The sequence below is a fragment of the Catharus ustulatus genome, chromosome 10 (genome assembly GCF_009819885.2).
Source record: "Catharus ustulatus isolate bCatUst1 chromosome 10, bCatUst1.pri.v2, whole genome shotgun sequence".
NCBI classification, from domain to species: domain Eukaryota; kingdom Metazoa; phylum Chordata; class Aves; order Passeriformes; family Turdidae; genus Catharus; species Catharus ustulatus.
This window is the reverse complement of record NC_046230.1, coordinates 14,914,418-14,941,848: the sequence shown is the minus strand read 5'-3', so window position 1 is coordinate 14,941,848 and position 27,431 is coordinate 14,914,418. Positions and strand designations below refer to the sequence as shown.

General features: G+C 44.8%; 1 protein-coding gene across 2 annotated transcripts in view; it reads right to left on the bottom strand.

Annotated features, from left to right (window-relative positions):
- The window catches only part of FGF12 (fibroblast growth factor 12), a 218,459-nt gene that overhangs the window by 129,735 nt on the left and 61,293 nt on the right, over nucleotides 1-27,431 (bottom strand). The window contains exon 1 of one of the 2 annotated variants that reach the window (XM_033068851.2): nucleotides 8,159-8,357. The exons of the other annotated variant lie outside the window; for it this stretch is intronic. Coding sequence (XP_032924742.1) covers nucleotides 8,159-8,246 — 88 coding nt within the window. The 5' untranslated portion in view covers nucleotides 8,247-8,357. Of the gene's footprint in view, nucleotides 1-8,158; nucleotides 8,358-27,431 lie in introns of those variants that run through there. 2 annotated transcript variants of the gene reach the window in all.

Below are 27,431 nucleotides of genomic sequence, written 5' to 3'. Positions count from 1 at the left end.
TTCTGATCCTTGTGCTTTTCCAGTTTGAATGCTCTGTGCAAGTATTTCCAGATCCACCCTCAGCCCCATAAGGAAGACTGCTTTGCCTGTCCTCTGTCCAGACATACTTTGGATCCTCCCAGCAAATTTCCCCACCCTGAAAATCAGAGACAGAGGAGGGAACGCCAGATTGGGCACTCCTGTCCTCAAAGCAAACACAGCATGTTTAACTACATTTTTAAGCCAGTTTCACTAGAAGTTCCCTTTCTCCATTGCTCTTTTTCAGTGCTCTCAGCTCCTTATTCCATTCCCATGCTCATGTAGGCTTCCCGCTCTGTCCACGTCTTTTCCACCCACTGTATGTTGAAGTTTTGAATTTTAATCACTTCTGTATGCTTCTGTATGCCCACACACATGCATTTTCCTACTCCTGGACCTTTCCTCTGCAGGACCCAGCATTTCCTCTGCATCCCACCCACAGTCCCTGCAGGAACACTTGCATGGTCCATGGCACATTGAAGAAGTCTCTTTGAGAAGATAACCTGAAACAAGGGCTAAAAGCTGGGAACAAAGTGACTGTTTGTCACAATCCCAACACGGGGCAGGAGCTTTTGTTCTCTCAACACTTTGTCCTATCTCCCCAAAGACCAGCAATTCCAGTAAGTGGGCATCAGGTGTAGGACCCTGAGAATCAGGTCAGTGCACTTCTCATATCACAGTCCTGACCTACAGCAAATGGATGCCCCAGCTGGTCCCACACACATAAAACACTTGCTGAGAAACCAGCAAGGCAAATAGAAGAAGAGACAGCAGAAACTCTCCACCTCAGCTCTGCCAGAGCCAAACAGTGACTTCAGTCATCTCATCCTACTGTACTTACTGTTGCTCCCCCATTCCCTTGGCAGCACAAAGCAAACTGATTAGGACTGAGCAGTGGCTGCTGGGCCATACACAAGTAAGTTTTCAAGGGAACAAATGGCTGTGAGTGCACATTAAAAGCAGGAAAAGAACACTAATAAGGAAACAATTATTTCTTTTTTTTTAAACAGCTTTTTTTTTCTTATTCTTTCCTCTTATCTGGAACAAACAAAGCTTTGAGGGAACAAATACAATTCCAGAGATAATCCATGCTTTGGATCCTGGAAGCATTTGGTACCGACTTCTGGAAAACAAAACAATGATAATGACTCACGCTGGGCCTGGGGGTGGCTCATCACAAATTTAGCAGCGGCTTCCATGCTCCCAGCTGAGATTGGCTTTGCTGGGTTGTTTTCACAGATCCCCAGGACTGCAATTTAGCACATGCAAATTGGCCCAGCAGCCAATTGCAGCCACCATGCTAGAAAGGCATAAACATGCCATTTAAAAAAATGCTTTGCCATACAAAACATGATTACCTCCTTCCATGCCATTTCAGGCTATGGGAAGAAACACTATTTTTATTATAAACATTACACATCTCTTTTCCTCCAAGGGGAAGAAGAATTATTTAAAAGCCTATTAACCAAACATTTATTCACACAATTGAAAGCTTTGCACGCTACCATTGCATCTGTGGATGTGATCATCCCCTGTACTGGACCCTTATGAGGCCACAGCTCAACTTGTGTGTCCAGTTTTGGGCCCCTTACTTCAAGAAAGACACGGAGGGGCTCCATCCAGCTCCAGAGCAGAGCTGGGGAGGAGTCTAGCAAACAACTCCTATGAGGAGTGGCTGAGGGAGCTGGGAGTGTGTAACCTGGAGAAAGGGAGAATCAGAGGGGACCTTATTGCTCTCTTCAACTCCCTGACAGAAGGGTCTAGCAAGGCAAGGGTCAGTCTCTAAGTAACAAGGGACAGGACAAGAGGAAATGGCCTCAAATTGCATCAGGGGAGCTTCAGATTGTATATTAGGAAAGATTTCTTGACTGAAAAAGTTGCTAAGCATTAGAAAAGGTTGCCCAGGGAAGCAGTGAAGTAACCATCCCTTGAGGTATTTAAGACCTGCAGATGTGGTGGATTGGGCAGTGCTGGGTTAACAGTTGTACTCAATAAACTTAGAGGTCTTTAAAACTGAAAAAAAAATCTATATTCTACAAGAAATCTCATCTAGTTTTCAGACCATGCTGAACTTTTGATGATATATGCACAACCTGGACTAAAAAATTTAAAACTAGCATCAGTTTGGTAAAAAATTAAACAGGTTACTTCTGGAAAGCAGCAGAAAGGACTGTGGGAAGACAAGTGCCTTGGTTTTGAGATGAAGTTCAGTGAGCCAAAAGTAGATCACTCTCACAAACAAAGCAGGAAGATTTTGATGTCTTTAATGAACAGCTTTCATTAAAGCTTTTCATTTTTCCAATGGGCTTTCCATCTGGGAACCGATGGCTGTGAAATACATCCAGAGGGATCTGCTGGAAGCATAAAACAAGTGACTGTCAATGCTCTGTGAACAGGGAAAACAAAAAGAATTTTAGGGATGATATATACCACTCATCTAAAACAATCGTTCTGGCTGGGACTAGGTGCATGCAGAGAGTTAAACATGCACTCAGATGGTTCAGTGAGCTGAGACCTGTGTCCAGAAATGCTCCTTGGTCTTCGATGGACATGACCTAATGACAGTCACGCAGCTCCTAAGCTGAAAGCATCTGCTCTGAAAGTCATCAACTTTAAATGTCTGCCTTTGATCCCAGATTTTCTTGTTTACTCTTCAAGTGGAAAAACAGGAACACAGAATTTTATACACACATTCAGGAAAACAAATGGAAAAGCAGAAAGTTATTTCATTATATTGTTAATTAACATTTCCTATAAATCTGTCCATTTGTAATGCTTTACAATACTACATGGTGTTTCACCTCAGACAAATTCTTATTCTTTTCTTGGCTGAGACTGGGAAGTGAAGGAAGTTAAGCTTTATTCCTTTACAAAACCATGCCTGCCTTCAGGTGAGAAGTGCCATAAACCAGCCAACCTCTCCTTCAGGGTACTGCTTATCATCCTGATTACAGCGACTTAAGAAAATTCAAATTACTCTTATTTTGCTTGTATTTGCTCATTCACAGAAAACAGAACATTTTCCAAATATGATTCAGTATCAGTGACGCTCTGGTGGGACCCAGACAACTGTCAATATTCAGAAGACTGAGTGAAGATCCAACAATTCCAAATGCCCAGCTCTGTAACCTCAGACATCTGGCTGACAGCTCTGCATTGCTAAGCCACTTTACACCCAGGGAGTTCCTGGACCTGCATTTCTTTTGAAGATTTATGAAATACTTTATTGCAAACTGAAAAATAAAATCCTGCATAATATCAAAGACTTTCCTTTGCATAACTACACAGAACTGGCTGCAAGCGCTTTAAAAAGTTATATGCATATAAGTAAGTTCATTATCATTTATATCTCTGGAATTTTTGTATAATAGAAACTAAGTAACTTCACTAAATAAAAATGCTGAAAATTTCGTAATTTCTAGCTCAGTCAGGAGGATTTTTCACAAAGACACACAAACACTGTGGGCTTCCAGGACAGATGCCTGGCCAATGTCTGCTTGAGAGGGTTACTTCAGAATAAAGGAAAGTGTGGATTTAAAATGCTATAGCTATTCTTGAATAATACCCCAGAGGAGTGCTCCTGTTATAATAAAAATGATTGTTCATAGTTTTGTTTAATTCATTTCCCAGCTGAATTAAACTAAATCAGACAAAGGTATTCTTCCCACTAGCATATGAGTGTCAACAATAGGCATTATCCCAGAACAGCACAGGTACTTAACTTCCACTGGTCAGCAAATGTTACTTTTCTAAGAATGCAAAACAGGAAGAGGGAACCTGAACAAAATATAACATAGCAGTGGCAGAGAATGGCAGGCAGGACACCTGGTGTGGGAAGGAAAATGTACAGATGGCTCAGCCTTGACCCACTCCCAGCTCCAGCTCAGCACCACTAAGCCACTGTTCCCATCTCCCTCCAACAATGCACATCCACACTCTGAGCTGCCACAGATCAAAGCCTCTCTGTGCTCCCTGAACTCAGCAAGGAGCTGCAGGTTTCACTATCTGTCACTTACATACACAGAGTTGTTGCTTCCAGTAATTTGAAACTGAACTGTACAGTATTTGCGGTACACTGTAACTTCCTAGTTACTTGAATAAACAGCAGTGGGAAAATTTTCAAGAGTTTGAGTATGGAAATAAAATGTAGATGGATGCATAGGTGACTGCACAAGCAAACAAAGGAGTGCCTGTTCCACTTACAAGCCAAATGTTATTCTTGAATATGCGATTGTACCTCCTATGTGTGTGACTCCATTTGCAACTGCAGATGTCTTGCACGTGCAGACATATTATGACAGTGCCCCAAAAAGTCTCAGGGAAAATGCAAAGATGCATATGGGCAGCAACAGACTGGCTAATGGCAGAGGCAAAGCCTGACCCTGCCTACTTAGGCAGAATGCTTGCTCCTGTTGCTCCAAATATCAAATTTAGTGTTGTGATGCCTGAAGAAATATGAAGACCTACTGTGCCAGACATCACTTTAATTTGCCATAAAGCCAGCATCAATCAGTATATTTCCAGGAGCATCTCCAAATTTCACCAGTGTGAGACTCCCATGGAAGCCAAGTTCAGGATTTATTTTCAATATGAGTTTAATTTGTACTGAAGGCATCAATTCACAAAACAAAGATTTAAACTGAGAAGTACTCTTATGAATGTTTGAGAATAGATCAGTCTCTGGAAACAACCAAACCTCTACAACTGAAAATAAAGATGAAAATGCATTGTTGCTGAATGCTGTGAGAAGTATCTGTGGTTTTAGCAATGATGCATCCCACAGGAGAGTCTGTACAGGAGCAAAGGGGAGGACAGGCATGAGACAGAACGACTCATAGGACCAAGTATGAAATCCATATAGAAGAAGACTGAAACACACTCACTAGCAGAAACCTCCATGCTGATATTATGCAGTCTATGAATACAGGGCCTTTTACATCAAAGTGGCTGCAAATTAGGTGCAGGTCACCCAAACCAGTTTTTCACAACTCTATTAACAGCTACAACAACAATGCAGTCATTATTTAATGTTTACCTCAAACTTAACAGTGTAGTCACTATCTGTTTCATAATTTTGGCTAGGAAGCCTAAAGCAAAAAAAAAAATCTGGACTGGCAAACCACATCTCCTAAGCAAAGGGGGAAAGTGTGTTAGCAGAGAAGATAAATTAAAGGAAAAAACACTTAACAAAATTAACTGTGGTTGCACCATCACAACAGGAAATATCTCTGTGTATGCAATACAGTTAAGCTTGCAAATTCTGAAATAAAGATAACAAGTGAAGCACCAGAAAGATGATACAGGATGCTGCTGTGCTAAAATACTTGTAAAGAAATTCACAAAGAAAGAAGATAAATCTCTTACTCTGCATTGCTATGAATTATATGCACTTTTGTGGTGACTTGGAGACCCAATAAGCCCCATTTTGCAAGGTGCTGTTCAAACAACCACAGCCTGCCCACAAGACAAGGTCTGCACACCTCAGAAGTGGAGCATAAGAAAACAACAGGCTAGAGTTAGCTGCAGTAAGGAGGTGAGAGGTCTTTGCATAACAATAAAAATATCTTGCTAATATTTTTGCTAACATCACAACAGAGCTGAACAGTACTATACAATTACCTCCAACATTTCACTGTCTCTCTTTGAAGTTTCAGGCATTAGCTTCTGTCAGAATCAGGAGTGGTCTAAGGCTCTGAGTCAGCACAACACACAAATATGAATCTGACTTTAAACGTGTGCTTACATCCTTATGAGTTGTTTGCATTAAAGAAACCATAGATATGAGGAAGGCAAAAGGCTTGGTCAATCTCTCAGAATAACTTCAGATCAGAGGATCAAGGACACGTAAGTAGCTCACAACACTCTGTGCCACTGCTTGTTGTAGTCCACGTTTCCACAGTCCTTCCACTTTTATAATCCTTTTGCTGGTTTACATCTCTTACTGGCTTGGCCTCACACTGCCACACTGGGCACAACACTACAGCTTTAGAATTGTTGCCAGAGTGTACACCTGTCTCCTGGGGCATGCTCACCTTTTTAAGAAGTAGCAAGGAGATTTATCCACCAGCAGGCCCACCCCACAGTTACCCTTTTATAGGTGGAAGCTTTAGTTTTTATTGAGCATTTTTCAAGAACATAAACCCCAACCTTAATGGAAAATTAAAAAAAACACAGCCAAGGAGAGAAAATGTATTTTACATCCAGATTCAAAGCAACAGACCCTATCTGGAGTAGTCAGGCTCATGGTGCATGGGGCTAGTACCTGGAAAATAAGCTCAGCACAACATCAGGAAATACAAAGACTGTGCAATATTCAGTATCATTCATCAGAATGGGGGAGGCAAGAAAAGACTCAGGCACCACGTATGCATCAAGCACACTCCAAGGATCCACCTGTAAAGCCAAACCAGCTCAGCCAGGAAACTGTTAGGACACTATCACTGACTTCTAGTTCACTGAAGTTACAGCCTAGCATCCCTCATGGCCTGAGCACCAACCCGCTTTTACCAGTACTTTATTGTTCTCTTTACTGCTTCAGGTTTCCAAAAGACACAAAACATTCACACATAGCACTACAGTGAAAACTCCATTACAGCTTTTCATTGAAAAGAGACAAGTGTGTGTACTGCTTCCACGTGCAGCCATAATTTACTCTATTTATTTATCATATTGGTCTTCAAAGCAGGGCAGAATATGCTTTGAAGGGAGTCCAGCATTGTCTCCCAAAGGTTCCCCTGTTGCCATGAGCTTGTCACAGACAGCAACTTGTACACAAGAGTGTCATGGGAGGAAAGAGGCTACTGAGGCATAAATGGGTGGCAGTAACCAGTAAGAGTTTTTTCTTAGTAAGGCCATAAGGGAATCCAGGCTACTTCAGCAAGTGTTCCCCTAAGAACAGTCTTTCTCTTTAAGAGAACACTGAGCATTTGCACTGGTGGGCATGGACATTTTTCTCTTCTAGGACCAAGATCTCACAAAAAAGCCCAACACAAGCAGTAGGAAAGAATACTCTAAAAGACACATCTTCATAAGCATCCAATTAGCAGCTTCTACAGATCCTGATAATAACAATAACAGGATAATAATAATAACAGGATTTCATTCCACAGGAATTTACCCAGTGTTTTAGACCAGGAAAGTCAGATTCATGGAAGAAAGACATGTAGCACAGAAGGAATTGTAGAAACACCACTTTAAAAGCTTCAACAAGACCGTTCTAAAACTCAGGGGTAGTACTACAACAAACCAAGGCACTCATGCACTTACTCCCCTCTTCAAAAAAAAGTGGTCAGGGGAAATGTCTAGGATCACGAATATCATTCAGAAATTCACCCCACTTTCTTCCCATCCTAGTGAAATGCTCTCCAACAGTCTAGGAGCTGAGAGAGGAGTTGGGAGTATCCTCACGCCCCCCATCAGGAGCAGGCAGGGATTTCTCTCTGCTTCTAAGTACATCCCCATTCAAAAACACATTCAACACACTCCACCAGAAAACCACTACAACATTACTACTACCAGAATCACAAAGTACAGAGAGCTATTGCAGAAGGGCCAACACTAGAGTTGTGTGGGGCCATTGGCACTCTGAGGAAGGTTATACCCATATTGGCCAGGTGGTAACAGAAGGCACAGTTGGGGGGTCCAGGTGGGATGAGAATACAGGAGTCCCATATGAAGAAAAAGGACCTGAGTGGGCTGCAGGTGGGATGGGGAACAACAGTGAGGTAGGACTCTCTATGAGGACAAAGGACACACGTGGGGATTCTGTGTGGGTGGGAGCTCCAGGCGGGCTTAAGCAGAGGGTAGGGCTGGGAATCCAGAGGCTGGGGACGCAGAGTTCAGGGGACTCAGTCCCGGGGATGCGCGGCGGGGTCAGAACCGCGGACAGCGCCCGGCCCACCCCGGCCACCTGTGCGCGGCGAGGTCAGCACCACGGACAGAGCCCGGCCCATCCCAACCCGGCCACCTGCGCGCGGCGGGGTCAGCACCACGGACAGCGCCCGGCCCACCCCGGCCCACCCCCGGCACCTGTGCGCGGCGCCGGCGAGGCGGAGGCCGGCGAGGAAACGGGGCCAGCCCGGGCCGAGCGGCGACGGGCGGGGAGGAGAGGGCGGCGGGGACAAGGACGCGCGCTCCCCACCTGGGCTGTGGCTGGATCTCAGGCGCCTTCCACAGAGACACTGCAGCATATGCGAGCCTTTCTCCAGGAGAAGCCCGAGAATCCTCATGGATTTCACTTTGTGTCGCCCTCCCGCTCCTCGGAAAAGGGACCGGCCCCGGAGCGGCCGGCTCTCAGCGGCGGGGCGCCGGGCCCCCTCGTCGCCAAACTTCCTGGCCCATCGCCGCGGCCCCGCCGCGCCCGGGGGAGGGAGGGGGACCCCGCCGCCACTTCTCGGGACTTGTCCGCCGGCGGAGGGCCGGCCGTGCCGGGAAGCGGGGCGGGCTGGCTGGAAGGACGTCAAGCCCTAGAAACACGCGCGGCCGGCTCCAGCCCTGCCCCCTGCCGGCACAGCCCCCGCCGGGGCGGGCAGCGCCAGCGCCGCCGGGACCCCCCCGCTCCGCCCGGCCGGCGGCGCTCCGCCGCCTTCCCCCGGGCCCGCCGCGATCAAGTTCTGCGAGTCCTGGCGGGCAGGGAGGGATGGAGGAGACAGCCCCGCCGCCGGGCAGGGTCGGTGCCCGCGGGTTCCCCAGCGACAGGAGGCACCACGTACCGGGGGGCACCGAGCGCGGCTCCCGGGCGCTGGAACCGGGACCGGCAACGGGGCCGGGAAGAAGAGACACCTCTGGTCTTAAAGCACCCGTGGGCGCGGGTGCCCAGACAGGGGTGCTCCTTTTTGAACACGCTGTAAACGAGAGAGTCTCCGTCTTGCCACCTACCCCAAAGTACCAGCTTCCTGCAAAGGGCACTCCACTGAAACTCCAGGTACCTTCTTTTCCACCCATTTTTAAACTATCACTGTTCCAGCACTGCAGACTCAAGACTCAGTATTGGTGCTGCACAGAGAAAGGTAGGGCACATATCTCACATGCAAGGATGGTTAGGGAAAGATGCTCTCCTTAGAACTGTCTCCAGTTCACAAAATTATACAAAACCCACAATATAAGGCTGGAAAGCACATAAGAAAAACTCCTTCGACAAAATAGTACTATCATGTACAAAAGCCGTTTTAAAGAACTCTTTCACCTGAGTAAACTCTAATAGTGCACTCAAAAGTAGCTCCCCCTGGGACAAACAGGAACCCAGCAGAAGGGTGAATTTCTCACTGAATTATTACCTTGTGCACAATCAGGGTTACCTACTCATCACACACCACCTTTGAAAGCCTTCTCTGACTTTGTTTCTCCTAATACCTGGAAGAAGTGACCAGGTGTCTCTGACCAGCTCACGAGATGGACATTTTTTCAGAAACTGCACTCTAGGATCTAACAGGCTTCTGGCCAGCACTTCAGTGGGATGCAAGAGTGGGGCTACAGACTTAGATGTTAACATCTAAATCAGAGTACTAAGGCAAACCAGGCATAATAAAAGAAATGCTGTTTAGGTGTGAGAATATGTCAAGCATGTGTGCTAAAAGTAATATTTTTGAGAGCATCTAGAGTCTTTCATGCCCTCAATAAATACCCCACAGTTCTACTTTTACTCTTGAATAGAAAAGGGTAAAAAAAAAACAGTTAAAATGCTAAATGTTCTATGAAATTGTAGCTCTTACTTTCTTATTTTTAGAGTCAACTCCATATGCTGAAAAACGGCACTTAGTTAGAAGCAAGGCAAGTAGCATACAGTTCAGGACTGTTAGAAGGATGGAAGGTATACCTGACTAATCTCTAGGATTCATGCTAATCTCAGTTTTTGTTGTCCACTGTGACTTAGGCTGAAAAAAATCAACACTCCATCTTAATTTATAAGCTGTTTTAGACAGAACCTTGCAGATGCACCAAGTCATAGCAAAAAGCTGAATGAAACTGCCCTTTCTCCATGTCCCCAGTTACCCAGGATCATTGCTCCATCACACTCCTCAGCAATCCCTGCTCCACAGCCGTCATGAAAGACTACAGTGCTGTGTCAGGGCAGATTCCAAACTGAGACCACAGCTGTTGCCTCTCCCCTTCACCCAGAGTTGTCCTTCAGTCCTCTGCTATGCCTGACCATCAGAGAGCAAGCCTGTAGTCCTGCTGGAGCAAGGCCAGAATTAGTTTGCACAGTGAAGCCATAAAACAGAACTGGTGGTTCTCCAGTACTTCAGTAATAGCACAAAAATGTAAGTCCTCTTTCTGCAAACGCTTCAGCAGCATGTTTGAGATGAGAACAATTCTGGATCTGGCTGATCAAGGACAGTACAGTGAGATCCAAAGTCAGGGTGCCCTCCTTGCTTAGCCAATATCGAGCTGTAAATGAGGGGCTCTCATTTAGAGATGCCAGGACTGAAGTGCAGTGCTAGCTATGAGGAAAGAGTTGCACTTAGGTGTTACACATATGAAGCTGGCATGGGAATGTGCAGATTTATCCCATGAACACACAAGGACAAGTATCTTGGACACAATATAGATGTAAGAATAAAAGGTGAAAACGCAACAGGTAGCTGAATTTTGAGACCTCTGTTCATTAAACTAACACAGTTGTTCCTGGAAAATCTACTCAAAATTACCCATAAAGCCACTAATAAAATAATCCCCAGTCCTTTGGGGAGTTTCCATCACCTTGCAGAAAGTCTGATAATCCAGCCTTTGTGGGGCACACTCTAAGGGGTCAGTTCCTGACTCACGTTAGAGGAAGGGGGGCAGACTCAAACGTGTGAAAAGAATGATTATTACCTGACATTTCCAAAGAAGGGCTGTAAGGACTGCAACAAGCATGTACTCTTTCAAACTGAGTAGGTTTAAGTAAGTTTAGACAGCGAAATGGAAGCATAAAAGTGGTAAAGAAAGAACTGTGATACCTATGACTCAAGTGTATACATGCCACAAAATACTCATGTACCAAATTAGGTAAATCTTAGCCCAGTAAACAAAGCTTAAAGAATTGGAAAAGATAAATGGAGCTGACATAAATCGAGACATTGCTAGATGTGTTAACTCATTTTAATCTGAAAACAAGGTAAACCAAAATAAAATGTATTTCAGTGCAGAGGGACAGCATGTACCCAAACAATACTTCAATGGGACACAGTGGTGCATAAATCTCACTATGGCTCCCTTGATGAGCTCACACTACTAAATATTAATGCAAATAACATCTCAAAAATTACCATGAAAATGCTACAGATATTTAAATTTTTAGCCACTGGTAAACACTGGTAGAACACAGGTATTAGAAATGATAGTGGGCTTGAATAAAAGCAGGGATTGTATTTGCTGGAACACAGAGAAAGCTGTGGAAGCCTCACTGAGGTCAGAAGACATTTGCAGGGAACACAGTGTCATATGTGTTTCTCCCTTATTAAATTAAAATGCCATTGGCCTTCTGAAACACTGAACAGAAACGAGAATATGTTTAGGATTATGGAATTTAAATTAATACCTTCTACTAAAAAGAGGAATGTACTGTGCTCTGATCAGAGAAAAATAAGGTGATTTAGCCGACAAGGCTCTTTGCTAGGTATTAAAATAGCACAATGTGTATGAGTTCACCAGTTACAAAAGCCAAAAAAGAAAGAAAATCTGCAAAAGCTCCAAGAAGAAACTAGCCTGGAAAGGTAATTTCTTTGCATTCATACAAAAGCAGTAATAATCTTTCAAGGTGCTGGTTCTGTGCTCTTCTGTTTTCACCCATACTGACTGGGAGTTCTTTGAATATTGTCATGGGTACACAGAGAAACAGCTTGTGCAGGTGTGTTATTTCTGGTTGGTTGGTTTGGGTTTTTTTGCAAGTCTCTACCCTTGTATTTTCTGGCCAAACACAGGCGGATATGATGAGAAAGGGCCCATTAACCTTAAGAGCTCTGTCCCAGCTGGTGCTGATGCAGAGCTTGGACCTTGTCCCTCTCTTTGTAAATTCACAAAACTCCTTGCTCATCTCTTGGTGCTCATCTCTCAAATCTCAGTCCACGGCTCCATATGTGATCAGTGATTGTATATTCTTCCGTGGTGGTTGAAAAGCACTCCACAACACCTCTCCTTGCAAGTGTAAAATCTACCAAAATGGCCCAAGCCCTTTTCAGTGCAAACCACTGTCACCATTGTGCTCTCTGGGAATCTCTGCTTACCCTTTTCCCCTTCTTTATGAAGCAGAGCACTGCTGGCAGGGAGGGATGGTGGAATCTGTATCAGGGACATACCAGCCACATACAGCTCCACTAAAGCACAATCACACCAGAGACAGTGGGAACTGCAGCACAAAGTTGAGAAGTTTGCTGAAGGTCACACAACAAATTTGTGGACAAGTAGGGAATCATCTGTCAGTCCTCAATCTGATGATTTAATGAGAGGATTAGCCTCTTCCTGATCAGTATAAAATTGCACTCATTATAAGGCAAAGATTCTGCTGGAAACTCTACTATGGATAAAGTATACCACACACCTTCTGAGAGCAAATAGAATGTAAGACCGAAAAGAAAGACAGAGTTTGATTTTGTATATCAGACAAGAAAGATTAATTTCTTAGTTGTTTTTCTGAACAAGAGTGAACAGAAACCACAGACTCCGGGTCCTGCTGGAGAGAATGACTTGGTAAAATCTCAGCCCCTCTGAGCTCACCAAAGCAGGTTCTGGAGCAAAAGAAAAGATGTCCCATAGCCTTGATTATTTAATACGTTTATCCTCAGACACATAAAAAGCTTATAGTAATGAGCACTCAGGAGCTGAATTTTCTGACATTATGAAGAAATCTAATATTACATGTAAAGAAGGCTTTGTGTATCAAATGTCTCCAGTCTGAATTAGGGAGAAGTGGTTGTTCTGAATATTTTTTCAGTAGAAAACTGAAACTTCTGAACTTCTAGGGCACCTCCAAATATTTTGGCAGTAGTATGAGCAGTTCAGAGCAGATACTCTGGTAAAAGAGGCAGGCAGACTGTTCCTTCCACCCACTTCCACTGCCCAGCAGATGCCCTCATCTACAGGATGTCTCACAATGTGTTTAAGAACCCTTGATGGATTTCTCCCCAACTATTTTTTACAGTAATTTCTGGAAACCAGCAATATCACTGGCCTTCTCACTATCTTTTGGCAAGGAGTTCTACAGATTAATCATGTGACAGGAAAAAGCTTTCATTAGTTTAAAACTCCTTCTCAACAGCTCCATTTAATTCTCACCTTAACTTATAAGGTGAAAATTTTAAGATTATATTGTGAAATAGTAATTTTATGTTCTCCATAACAGTCATGGGTTTATACACCCCTGTTGTATTTCCTTCCTCAATTGTTTGATTTCTGAAGGCACCTGAAATTGCCTAATCTGTTCCATCATTCCCTGGGCAGCAGCTACTCTTCACGCTCCACTGACCTTGTCACTGTCTCCTGTGCCTTTCTAGTTCTATCACATCTTTTCTGAGACAGGATAACTGGAGCTGCACACAGTACTCAAGGTGCGAGTGCTCCAGGGATTTCTAGCACAGCAGGACGATAGTTCCTATTTGCTTTCCGTACCTTTTCAAATAATTTCTGCTTGCATCTGCTGAGCTAGCACTTCCAGAGAGATTCACACTTTCTCTGTGGTCTTTCTCCAGTGAGGAAATGGACCTTAGTAGCACCCCATACCCTGAGTGACCATAATATGTATATATACATATATATATACACATACATACATATACATCTATGCATACATATCCCCCCATATATTTGGGTTTCATCAATGGGTGTGTTACCCTGCACTCCTCCCCAGTTAATACTGGTTTTAGTTCAGCAGATGCTCCTTCTGCAGCTCTTTTGTGTCCACCTCAGTTTCATTTACTCCAAAGATTTTGTCTATTCTTCATCCCCTCACTCTTCCAGATCATTTTGGAGCATGTCCAGGACTGCACAGCTCAGTCCCTCTTCACTGACAATTTCCCCACTGATGAGACCTGCCCTTTTTTCTTTAAGGGAAACACCCAGTGAGGAAGCATCTTTGAAATCCAGACTTCTGCCTCACCTTTATCCAATTGCTCAGGGAACATTACCCTGTGCACCCTCTAGGTGCACCTGTGGTGGGTTCAAGTCCTCTGCCAGCTGTGGTCGCTGTTTCACGTCTGCAGCCCTTCCAAGGGAAAACCCACTGGAAGGCAGATCTCCCCCACCTGCCAATCCCTCCAGGCTCAGAGGTTGCGAGAAGAGAAGGCAAATTAAAGGGCTGTAATGCAAGATCTGACCCACAGGGCTGCAGTAATTGAGGTTATTAATCCATGGTAGGTAATGATGGCTTGACCCAAGTTTTGAGGGCAGCAGATCACAGTTGAGCCAGGGTTTGGAGGTGGGCAGCAAACCAGCCTGCTGGCCAGCACAGCTCCTGGGCTCTGCCCACCAACAGCCCCTTGGCTCCTCTGCCTTCAGCAGGCAGCCACGAAGGTAAAGCCAGAGCTGGAATAGGTGCAGCTTCTAAATTCAGGATGTGCTCTTGGCTTTCCCCCCAGTTCCCTGCGTGAAACACCAACAACTGGCAGGCCACTTTCCTCATCTAGGAGTGCAACCAATCCATCCACCTCACAGGGAAAAGTTGTCAGGCTTAATAAAGGGGATTTTCTGAGGGTAAAAGTACAATAGACCAACCATGCAAGAAGCAATCTCCCCTTCCCCTCCAGCAAACTCACTCCCAATGTTCCAGAGGGCATCTGAGGTTGGGCACAGCATCTGTGGAAGCACGAGCCTCCCCATCTGCCTGCTTCCAGTGACACTTACAGAGCCTTTTACTGTTGTCTAGACCTGAAGTGTATTTATTCTGGCATGCTAATACAACACATGTGGCACAGCCTCATCAAGACAGGTACTTGTCTAACTGCCTGCCTTGGGAATGATGGTACAAGAAACGCTTTCTGCTCTAATTCACAGCTGCTCCAATGACAAAAAAGCCACTATCACCACACCACAGTTCAGACCCTCACTCATTAAGTGGCGCCCATGACTGAGGAGTGCACAGAGACACATCTGGAAAGACCACTGTTCTGAAACATGCAATTCCCAGTGCCTACAGGGTTTTTATCAGACCTGCACACAGACTTGTCCCTGCTGCTTCTGAAAGGATGAAAATGGCAAAAGCTAGGTATTAAATAATAATATTACAGCACAGTTATAAAGGGGCTATGTAGGTAAAGGGAAATTAATGTTTCAAGAGATTTGAAGATGGGATTTACAAGACTTTTATAAGAGCCACCTTTGAAATCCTGGGTTGTTAGGACAGGACTTCCTCGTGGGTACCTTTTTTTTCCAGGTAAACTTAAGATTTTTTTTTCTGGAAAATTTCCTTTTCTGATACTCATGAAGTGTAGTCCTCACCAAAATGCAAGAGAGTTAAGAAAAAAAAAAATCTCTCTTTCTCAGAGCACACTATTACTTTGGGGCAGTAGTAAAAAATGAAATAAAAATTTAACATGCTATTTTCCTTAAAATTACGTGTACATTTCTCTAAAGTATCTTGGCTTTGCTGAAGTATTTTGGCAATATTATGAAAAGAAAATTGCAAGGAAAGGCTCTGACTTCATCAAAAAAACCGTTTCTGTAAGATACTCAAACAAAGTCAGACAACTGAGGAATGCCAGGAGCGTTTGGCTGACAGTGTGAGCAGAGAGGACCCTGAGTCGTTCCCCATTAGGCCACAATGTCCCACTGCTCTGCAGCCCCCTGCACATGGATGTACACATACCACACACCACCTTCATGGGATAGAGCAGATTTTTTGCTGTTCCTAGTTTCAGGAAAAATGGTGAAGGCAGTTGATATGACAAGGCTTAGGCTCTGCTGACTACAAGGCAGAACCACTTTCTTCACTCTTTGTTGTAAAAGAAAATCCAAATCTGAGTAACACATTTTGGGTTCCTTTTTGCATTTGACTCACAGTCCAGCATCTTTAAAGGTTTCTGTTGTTAGGTTTTCTCTGCAGCCATCAGAACCAGGAAATTTAAATATGCCAAGTTATCCTTCTTACATAATGGCCCAGGGATTTAAGAAAGTCCCCAAATCTTCTAAAAGTTAGCAACACCAGTTTGCAGTAACCACACCAGTGACAGGTAACACGGCTGGCTCCCAGGGACAGCAATCATTGCTGATGTGTTACACACTCAGTAATGGCCTTGCCCTGCTCTTGCTGAAAGCACAGCATGCCAGCCCACAGGCAGCTCAGAGTGATTAGCAGCCCGTGGAGAACTCTGCTCCCCTATGAGAAAGTAAAAATCCTACTTTCCTCAGCAGCTGAAGATATTTCACGTAAAATGGAATAAAGATTCTAGCAAATCCCATTCCAAAACATGCATAATCTGGCAAATTAGGGAAGAATAAGAAGTGTTCAAGTCAAAGATGAAGCACTATTATGTGAATATTGTTGTGGAGCACAGCAAGAAAGAGGAAATCACAAAAGATGGATGACCAATGGGTACAATTTCAAAAGAGGAGTAAAATGCAGGAGGAAAATCACCCAGGTATTTCTTTATCAGGCATTACCAGAGACCTTGAAGGTCAAGCACTGCAATGATTGTCTGCTTCCCACAGGCAAAGTTCAAAACCTGGACCACAGCACACACAGCACACGTGATGGACCTGGCACAGCACAGAATGCAGCTCAGCACAAGCTAAAGCTGGAGCTGCAGCCACAGAAGGGACTGAGGAAAGGTTAGAGCAGAGAGAGAGGGTGGGTGCAGAGAATTTTCCCATCATGTTAGTAAGCTGGGGCAGGATTCTGACCTACCAGGATTGATACTGCTCCAGGAGGTCTGAATTTAGCCCATACATTTCAAGCACTGATTTTTTAATTTTTTTTTTCTAACAGGCAGTTTAGGGATGCAAAACTGAAATGATAAAGCTGAGCTGCTGCTCTGTCAGCATGTGTTAAGCTATTTATGAGTCACTGAAACACACCTTTTCTAATTCTCACCTTAGCTTGTGAATGGCATGTGGCCAAGATGCCTTTTCCAGCTACTTGAGAAAAGTCACCACAATGTGCTGTGTGCCAGGCTATTGGCAGAGCCACTGCACTGGCTCTGCTACAGGACATGTTTGACCTCCAGCCAGACCTGCATTAGCCCTCTGCCTGTTTACACTGGGACAGTCACAGACATTATCTAAACAAGTGGTACCCAGTGGCAGCAATAAATTTTAGGAATTTCCCTCAAATGAGAAAGTCTCTGCAGAATCAAAAAACAAAACTGCAGGCTTGAGTTGTCCCAAGTCCTCAGTGCTGCCTTAGCCCCACACACCATTTCTGTGCCAGCACAAATGATCCTGCCAGGCACAGGGAGCTCACAGGTGAGTGGAACCACAGCCATCACTTTCCATTCCCAAAAAGCTGCATCCTGCAACTCTGCAGTGAAACTAGTTACAATGGGGAAAAATGTCCAATTAAAGCACAGCTGTTCTGAGCCAGTTCTCATGTGTCATGCATCCACATCCTCAGACCACTGACAAAATTATTTCCTTTCAGCTGGCATTTGCTTAAACTCCCAATACATAGGCAACCTCAACTATGCAGCATTCAGGTTTACATAAACCCTCCTTAGATGTTAGATGCCAGCAGTGAGGATTCCCTCTGCTCTATCTAGGTATCTTGAAGGCCAGCCCCACGTTCAAATCCCTTCACTCAGAGGTTTGACTTATTTTTTTACCACCACTTTGGTTCCTTGACTGTTATCCTGATCCCAAAGGGGATTTTCCATCTCCCACTCCCCTTCTCAGCCAGCTGCTGTGCACAAATTTAGCAGGATGACTCAGAACCAGGGAATGACAGCTCAACATTTTCCTGCTATAGAGCAATCACTGCCTATCTGCAGAAGGTCCTTGGGTCAGGACTGGGGCTTCTGCACAAGGAAAGGGAGGCAATGGTTGCTTTCTGAGGAAAAATGAACCCACTCTGTGGGACCTGCTGCTGCTTCCCTCGGTCACAGCCTCAACTTGTCCCTGCTAAATTCTCACAGGAGCAGCTTGTTGTAAAATACAATTTTAGCTATTTGCTTTTCATGACAGCAGAGCCTCAGAGCTCCTGAGGTCAGTGCCAGACACTCTGTGAGGCAGCACACAACACTGGAAGCTGTGAGGAATGGGAAGGCAGGTTCCCAAGAGGGTGTGTTCCTTCTTCCCTGCTGAGTTACAGCAAGTGTCACAGCCACATCATCTATTTTTCATTCCCCAGTGCTCAGTGTCAAGCCATAATGAAGCCATAAGGAATCCAGCAGCACTCTGGCTCAGCTCTGCAGAGCTGCATGGCATAGTGTGCAGCGTTGCAGGAAGGAGAAGGATCTGATACCAAGAATGCTCCCCATTTTTATATGCTACACTCCCAGAACTGCAGTGAGAGTGAAGCAGGGCAGAGAAAAGCCTTGCTCCTCACCCTGCTCCCTCAGTCACCACCCTGGGTACAGTGAGAGCTGTCAGGCAAGGCCACAAATGTCCAAGGTGCTTAATGTCAGCGGCCAACTACACGAAGGCAAGCAGGCGGAAGCAGAAGGATCCGTCTCAGGGTGATGCTCTCAGAGGACAGATAGTCAAAGGTAACTTCTGAAAGAGAGCATAAGTGGGACTCCTGAGTCTCCACACAGCTGCAGTAACTCAGCTGCCTTTCCCCAGACCCAAGGCATCACTAAACCTGGCAGCTGGGGAGGAGAGCTTTGCTGCCAGAGCCCAAGGTTGTGCACTGGACACAGCAGGGCCATGGGTCAGGCTGTCTGTGCAGAGGAATAAGCATCACTCACAGGGAGACCCAGGGATCCCTTCCTGGTGCTTGGCCACCTCCACACTCACCCAGCCTCTTGGCAGAGCTCCCCTGGGCTCAGGCAGGGGCCCTGAGCTGTCTCTGCCCATTTCTCCAGACCAGAAGTGGGGACAGTTCTCAATGAGCACAGAACCCCTGGCAGCCCCAGTCTCCAGGTAAAACACACAGTGCTTTTGATGAGACAGAACAGACAACAGCTTTACTTGTACACCATTGGGGCAAGTGTCTGGTAATGGGCCTGCAGTAGCACAAAGTAAATTAACAATCAGGTGTAACCTCTGACATCTGCTCCAGCCTATGGGATAGTCTGAGCAGCTAAAACTGAGCAATTCCTGGGAGGAACTCATAGGGAAAAGCCTACACTGGTCTGTCAGGGATGCAGGCAGCAGTGCTTGGATAATCTCATTTTAAAGTATTGTTCTGCTCTTCCACAGCTTCTTTACCAGTTAGGTACTCACCTTGTAGAAACTGTTGGGCCGTGACTCTGGTACCACATAATTTTTGTTTTTCTTGGGGGTATTTACACCAACTGGGATTGATGGAAATGGGCACTTGGCCATCCTGCCACACAGCAGCTGTGTTTACACTGCACTTCACTGAGACCCTGCTATTTACATCTAATATCCCAACTTTTCAAACTTCCTTTTATTCCATGTTACAAGTTTAATATCTCCTCACTATCTCTTTGCGAGTCCTGTTAAGATCCTAATGTCCCTGTTAAGATTTTACACACCAGAAAAATCCTGCTGAAAAGAGAGGTCAAATAAGCAGGTGATGTTTCAATGCAGGGTCAGGGTAGTTAACAGACACAAAATGCTGTGTGTAGACCAGTATGAGGCTCTTCTCTTAACACAAGATGTTACAGAAGACAGAGCAGCAGACATCCATTTTCCTAAGGCCAGTAGCCTTGAACACCCTTTCATATTCTCATCACTGTCAGGATTTTCCTACCCCACAATTGCTCTTGAAAAACAGGAGAGAGTCCTGATGGCTGGGACCAAGCAGGAGCACAAGGATGCTGTTTCTGCATGTGGTGCAGTGCAGCAGTTTTGCAGTGTGGGAGGTCCTATTGGTCAGCATGGCTCCCCAGTCTCTCTTGGAAAAGGGAGAATAGGTTCATTCTGAAGGTTTTGGCTGATTCTTATTCTTTACACAAACAGTGTATCCACAGTCTAAGCATCACAAGGGTTTACAGAAGCTTTCCCCATTGGTGGTGTAGATTTTAGCAGCAGACTTTCCGCATACTTAAGGGTTATAAATGATACTATCTGTTTTTAGGACTACAGGCAATAATTTCCCATAGTTTAATGGTTATACTGAGATGGGTCCTTGACTGCTGGCAGCAGTAGGGGTCACTGTAGTATGTGTTAAGTGGGAGAATTCAACTAAAAATAAAAATCCATGGGAAAAAAACAGCAGGCTGAAGCATCTTGTGACAACTCACCCCAGAAGCCCTGTCAATCTGCCAGGACTGCATTACCCAGGAGCTGGGAATGAAGCTAAACCATCCACCATCGAATGCTCAAGAGCTCTTTAACCCACTCTATCTTCAGCTGCTTTCCACTGCTGGCTGCTTTTAACCTAGTTTTCAACCTCCAGAACTCTTATTTCTGGCTGCAGCTTTCATTAGCAGAGACACACTCCCCATTCAATTCCTTCCAGAGATGTAGGCTACATCCCCAAAGTGCTTTTTGGGAAAGTTGTCTGATGCACTTGCAGCCAGAGGGTGCAGTGCCCTGGAAAACAGGGAGGAATGTCGCTTCCAAAGTGCATTTTTTCCCCTCGGTACTAAGAAGCCAAAACCCACTGGTGAATTCTGTAGATGGGATTGTTATTTCCTAACCATTGCCAGTTTTTTATCTAAAAGGAAAGACTTTTTTAAGTACTTGGAGGGCTCTTCTCCCTTTGCCTCTTTCCCTAACCTTTTGGAGTGCTAGGTGATTCATTGCTTCTCTCTCTGCTTTTTCACACCTCCATTATTGATGCCCTCTTATACAGGCAGCTGGGGAAGAAACAGCTTTCAGGAAGTCCCAGTGATCACAGATATGCCCTCATCCTCAGCTTGCAAAGTGCTTTCTTGCTGAACTGCCAGAAATACTGATTTCCTGAAATACACATGATTTCCTGCAGGAACATCCTCTCCAGTCACTCACAGGCTGTATAAGGGGCAGTGCAGCAGTCTGGGGTCCCCTCTGCAGAGGTGCTCACACACACCTTGTCACCTTCCTTACTGCCTGACTGAGGCTCTCAGTGTGCATTTTGTCTTCCTCCAGAATTAGCTGTGGTCTGACAAGATCAAGATGGACATTGAAAATAAACATGATTTTAAAGTGTAAAACACTTCAGTTGAAGCCTTCTCAGTTTCATTCTCTGTGCCATCCCCTTAGTCTTCCTGGGAAAAGGGTACAGGGCTTTCAAAGGCTGGGACACATGCTTTCTTTTGAGAAAGTCCACTCTTTCATTGTCAAGTGAGAAGTTTCCCTAAGAGGGAGGGATGTAAACTGTCTCCAGTCCCAAAACCTTGTAACCATATCAGCAAAGCACCACACTGGGCTATTAAGGTCTGCTGGGATTCTGGTTTAGCAGCGCAGACACCCCAGCTGTGTAATTATACAGCCTGCAGTCTTGAAGCAGACAGAGTCCAGCCAGCCCAAAACACAGCCCAAACAAGTTTGCATCTGGCTGCAAAAGATCTTGTAAGACATACCCATGAGTATTGGCATTAGCTCAAAACACTTCTTTGGTTTAGAAAGCATTAATGCCAGAAGATAGATTGGGAATGCTGAACATACACAGCAGCTGTGTACGTTGACAAATCGCACAGTCCGCCTTGGCAGAGACGCTGAGGTTGGCATTTCTGTCCCCACTTCACAGGCAGGGATATCACAGCAGGACTGGAGTAAGCAGCTCCCAGAGCCTCACACAAGCAGCCCACAAGGCCATGGAAGGAGCTCTATTACAAGGGGCTTTGCACTGAGGACTTGGTGCCATGCTCAGCACCCTGCCAAGAAGAGGCAAGACTCTGAAACCTAAAAGCCTGTCCCACACCTCCACGCTTCCCACCACCTCCTGTGGGGTTTCTAGTGGCTTTAAAACCAGCAAGTTTTGCTTGATGGAGGTCAAGCCACAGAAAAAGTTTGGTCATCTGCTGTCACAGCACATTCTGTGGTTGAAGTAACCCAAATCTACTGCATCCCTTTGCTCTGCCTGAACCACAAAAAGCTGTTTTTCTTTAAGATGGCCTTATAGCCGGGCTTACTGCCCGCCAGGCTTGTGGTCATGCTCTCTCTCAGGGCTTTTGTAGACTAATCCTGCACAAAAGGCACTGGCTGCTCTCCACTCCAAACCTCTGCCAAGCTGTGAGATAGATGGAGCTGCTTATAAAATGTATCATAAATTGGAACAGCGTGAGAAGCTAACAGCAATTGTTGTGCTGAATGTAGCAGCCTACATCCCAAAGGACTTCAGCACAGCTGATTTACAAAAAAAAATGCACTCCAAACAACAAATGTTTTTGTAATTCAAGAGATTTCTTGTAAAACTCAACCTTTGCAAGACTTTTGTGCTAAGATCTCATTTGAAAACCTGCATAAATCATCCTTAAGTGTTTACTTTAAGTATGTAAACACTAGAAATATCCAGTGCAGATAAACATTGGGGGAAAACACACACACTCCCCATCATGCCCTTGCACTGTTTTTTTCATGTGTTTTTTCAGTGAGAAGTTTGTGATTTCACATCCCACCCCATACCTACCCAATCAATAACATTAACAACTTTTCACTTCTTACAACCAAGGTACCTCTCAGAACTCCATCTGGGTGGCAGCTCTATCAAGACCATGTGTCCTACACAGGACAGAGTTCTGGTAACACATGGTTTCCCAAACATACAAAGCAACAAAACACTCAAAGCTGGAAGCTGAAACTAAAAAATGTGAAATTCAGAAGTATTTCATGTTGAAGGTGATACAGCACTGGAACAATTTAACAAGGTGAATCTTCCATCGTGGAAAAGTTTTGAAGCAAGAGAGGATTTTTTTTTTTTAATTCAGTGCTGCACTTCAAGCAGGAGTCAATTGAGGGCAGTCCTGTGACTTGCACTCCACAGGATGTCAGACTGAAAGATCACAAGAGCCTCTCTGACCCCATAACCCAGGAATTAACACCTGGGAGGAGTTTCTGGTAAAATCTGTCAAACCACTGCCCTTTAAATCCCTACCTACAACTTCTCTGCTATGAAGCCACAATGGAAAATCAATTAGAGAACAGGGAAAATGGAAAAAGGAAAAAACAAGAAGCTGCTGACTAATGAAGACACAGTGAAGGATGATGGAAATTTGAACATTGCCCTTGCACCAGGCTGAGCAGAACCTGTTCTGAGCTCCTGGAGATGATGGGAGTTTGGTTGTTATGGATTTCACTGGTGCTCATGTCCTCTGCAGGGTTTGCATTCTGAGGGCCACGAAACCTGTGTCACTCCCAAACACTGAACAGCCCCACTACACAGACAGCCGAGCTACAAAGCTATTACTCTTTCATTTGAACATCCCAACCAAGCTTTGGGATTTGTATACCAAAAGGGAATGCATACAGACAACAGGGAAAAAAAACCCAACCTACACCAGAAATCCTGTATAAAAAACAGAACCACAAAGCTGCTGTTTCATTATAATTACTGCTGCTTTGGAATCAGAGAAAATATAAACCTCCATCAGCACATCTGGGTTCCTCAATGCAGCTCAAAAATTTGTCAGGGGACGGTAAAAGGAATGGAAAGTAGACTGCACAGATCCTCAGGACGCCACCAGAGGGTAGCAAAGCATTTCAGAGAGTAGCTGACAGAAGCCCAGGCAAAGCGGTGTGATGCGTACCTGCATCTCTGCCTCCTCACTTTCTGGTTGCTATTTCAGTTATTCAAGAAAATTACGTTTTTATTCATCCCTATCCATTCCATTTTCAAAATGCTGCCTTGCTTTCTTCACATATGAGAAAGAAAACTTACATTTCAATTATTCCTACCCTTCTCCCTGACAGAAGCTTGTTTCTCCCATATTTTCTTCATGGTGTCTGCATCCCTCCCAGCCAACCCTCCCCTGCAGTAGTGGGCAGCACGCCGTGTCCTATGGGGATGGTCTATGGTTCAACAGTGGGGTACCACCCTGTGGGGAGGTGAGAGGAGGGCAAGAGGGTCAGGAGAGCAAATAACTGCTTCCAGCAGTTTCAGGAAACTGGTTACACCAGTAGCTCCCCACATTAGGAGTCTGGATTACCCCAACATCCCTGCTAGTGCGATGTTCAGATAACACTCAGAATTGTTGATGGCCAGTCCTGAAATTTTCATTGTTTCAAAGCTGCTAAAACTACAAGAGAGGAAGAGACATAATATTTCTGTAATGCTTTCCTTACCTCTCCAAAAGCCTCCATTCTCCACTTTGCAGATTCCCATCCCAGTCACATGGAAAGCCCTCAGCACCACAAGCACCTCAAGAAGCCAACAAACCAACCTCATCCTGGTCCCCCTCATGCCCTCTGCTGAGTGTAAGAGTAGGAAAACTTCCAGTAACTTTTTTTTAAAAAAAAATACTATTTTATTTTAAGGTTCCTGTGTGTTAAGCCTCAAGCCAGGATGCAGGGAGTCCTGTTGCCCTGCTCTGGGAAGATTTCATGGGGAAAGGAGACCAGACAGTAGCACAGGGGAGGGGGTTAGGAGGGACAAGAGTCTGGCTTTAAAATAGCTAACTTTTTCCATGCACAGTCTGCAGGAACCAAAAATAGCTCCTGAATATTTCAGCAAATCATTCCCAATAATTAAAATTGTGATGTGTTTTCTGTCAATCCCAAATGCAGTGAAAGACTTGAGAGATATTATTCACTACAAATTATTCATCCAGCTGCACTTGCAGAGTTGAAAATTTCCATTCACTTAGACCTAAGCGCAAAGAAATCCTCCAGCCCCTGAACGACAAAGTCTCTCATATCTAAAAAATACAAACTAACCTTCTCTATCTATCCTATTCATTACAGGTATGTCTTACCCAGTAGGTTAACACTGTAGTGCAGCTGACACTTAGCACTGATTAAGTTGTATCTGCTCAGTGCAGCTGCTTTCAGCCCCTATAATAGGTGAAAGATAGGTGAAAGTCACTGAATACATTTGCCACAAACTGTGCTCCTAATTGGACTATCCCACCTCCTCTACACAGGTGCTGTGCCAGACCTGAGGATCAGCCCTTTATCACATTCTCAGGAAGCAATGGGAGGTAGAGGAAAGGTTCTTGCAGACTTCCAGTTCTGGGGAAAAGCTTCTATGTCTCTAGAGAATTTGATTATCAGCCCTGCCCCACCAACAGCAGACACCTTTGCTCACAGGCTCCCCAAAACAGACACCAAAGTTAAACATTCCAGAAGCATCACCCTCTTGCAGTGCTATGAAAAAAAATCCAGCCCAGCAGCTCACTTCTCCATTACAGCCTCTGCAGGAATTACAAATGTGAAGCAGCAGACACTCAGCACAAGAGCACAGTCTGGGCAAGATCTGTTTATAGACCTTTTTAAAGAAAATAACCAATATATAAAGGTGTTTTCCTTCTCTTGTAGCTGAGGTCAGGACACCTCAAAGAGACAACATACTTTGGAAGCATTGAGCATCCTTGATAGGGTGGTCAAAGCATGGGTATCTCAGTTTGAGATTCACCATCTGTCCAATATGTCTGGACATTTAATATAAATTAATCCGTTATTCCAAATCATACAACCAAGTTCTCCTTGACCTGCAGTCTGAGACATTCTGGGACAAGACAGGGAGCTGAAACAGGCCCTCTCTCAGTCTGTTTGAAGGTACAGCTGTTAAGAGGATACAACATCTCATGATTAAAAGGATGGTTATTAGGAGTGATGCCATGGAAAACCCTGGAGAATCACAAACATTCCCTTTTGCAAAAGACTGGCAATATGGGGAAACATCACATTGAAGTTGCAGCTCCTTGTTGAGCACTTCTCCTCCTCAGTGACGTGTCACACTGTCATTCCAGAATGTCACCTTGATGGAGAGAACAACTTCTTGAGAGGAGTCATCAGCTTGGAGCAACAAAAGCCACCTCCTTCAGAAATACACCCACAGGAGTGTGCAAGGCCAGGACAATAACGTCACTTCAGGGAGTAATTAAAACTCCTGAGTAGTTCCAGCTCCTCATTGACAGTCTTTTATGTAATGACTGAATGCAGTTCAGGTAACGACCTTACCCATACTGACATGTCTGCACAACATACAATTTCCACAGGCATGGAAATGAGCCTGACTAACGTTTTGCTCAGGGAACAAGAAACCCAGCTAGGAGGTCCTGAGCCCTCTTCCAGCCTTGCTGCTCCTGATCTCTCCAGGACATTGCGTCAAGCCCTGAAGGCAGGGACAGAGGCCAGAAGGTGATTGTACATTAAAAAGTCCTCCTTGCCCAGCAGATGCCCTTTCTTGGCAAAACACTCCCTATCTATAGAAAACAGAGCACGTGCTGTTGTGCAACTGACTGGCAATTTTACAGAACAAGCTTGGACTGGCTTTCTGGGGGCACAGAGACATGAGGCAAGAGAGATATCGACAACGTCCTAATAAACAAACAAAAATATTATAAAGACAAAATCTATCCATGATTTCTCACTCAAGAAACAGCCACCTTTACAAGCCTGTTTTTTCTGAGTCTTTTTAATTCTTGCAGGGTCAAAGTGGATAGTCAATAATAAGCAGAGAAAGATGATCAAATCAACAGAAAGGGAAGAGTTAAACTCAAGTTTGCATGACAGAAGTTGCACAGAAGTGCTGTGGGAAGACAAAGGCATTCATATTCAGATCTGAATTAGTGAGAAATATACAAAATCTGGACCAAAGGATAATAAAAGCAAAAGTGTGCTAACAGTGGTTAGATGGCATGTGTTCTCATGGAGCCTGTCTGGTGACTCAGACAGCAAGAATTTAGACAAAAAGGGCTTAGAACAAGCCTTAGTAAAGATGGAAACTGGCAGCAATACATCACACAGCACTCTTACACAACATTGTACCTGTCCCATTCACCCTTTATCTTGTCCTGCAAACAGTGGCACACAGAGCTCAGGCTGCAGTGGAGCACAGCCCTGCCCATGAGGAGCAGCAGGCATGACAAGGCATGAAGGACAGACATTGGCACTGTGAGCTCTTTGGGAGTCCTCTCCTGTAAAACTTCCAAGATCTCATCATAATGGAAGTTACCCTGCCAGAAAACTCCAAAACACACATCAGGAAGAGAGCCTTTACAACTATTTTAGTCCTTGCACACATTTGCATCACTGTACTAGTACTCTCCAAGTTCTTACCACCAACTAAATATCCAGTCCTAGTCTCAGTTTTCACTCATGTTGATCTGCAGGCTGTACTAGCCCTGTTTGCATTGGTGCCCACACTAACATCCTACATTTCTTGTGGAGACTGAAATGGCACTAAACGTCAGTGCTTGGCCACTGAACTTCACCATCAAGTCTTTCTGGACAGGTCTGTTTTGCCTTCAGTCAGTCAACATGCAACTGAAGCTGTTTTGTCAGCAAAGGCTTGTGCT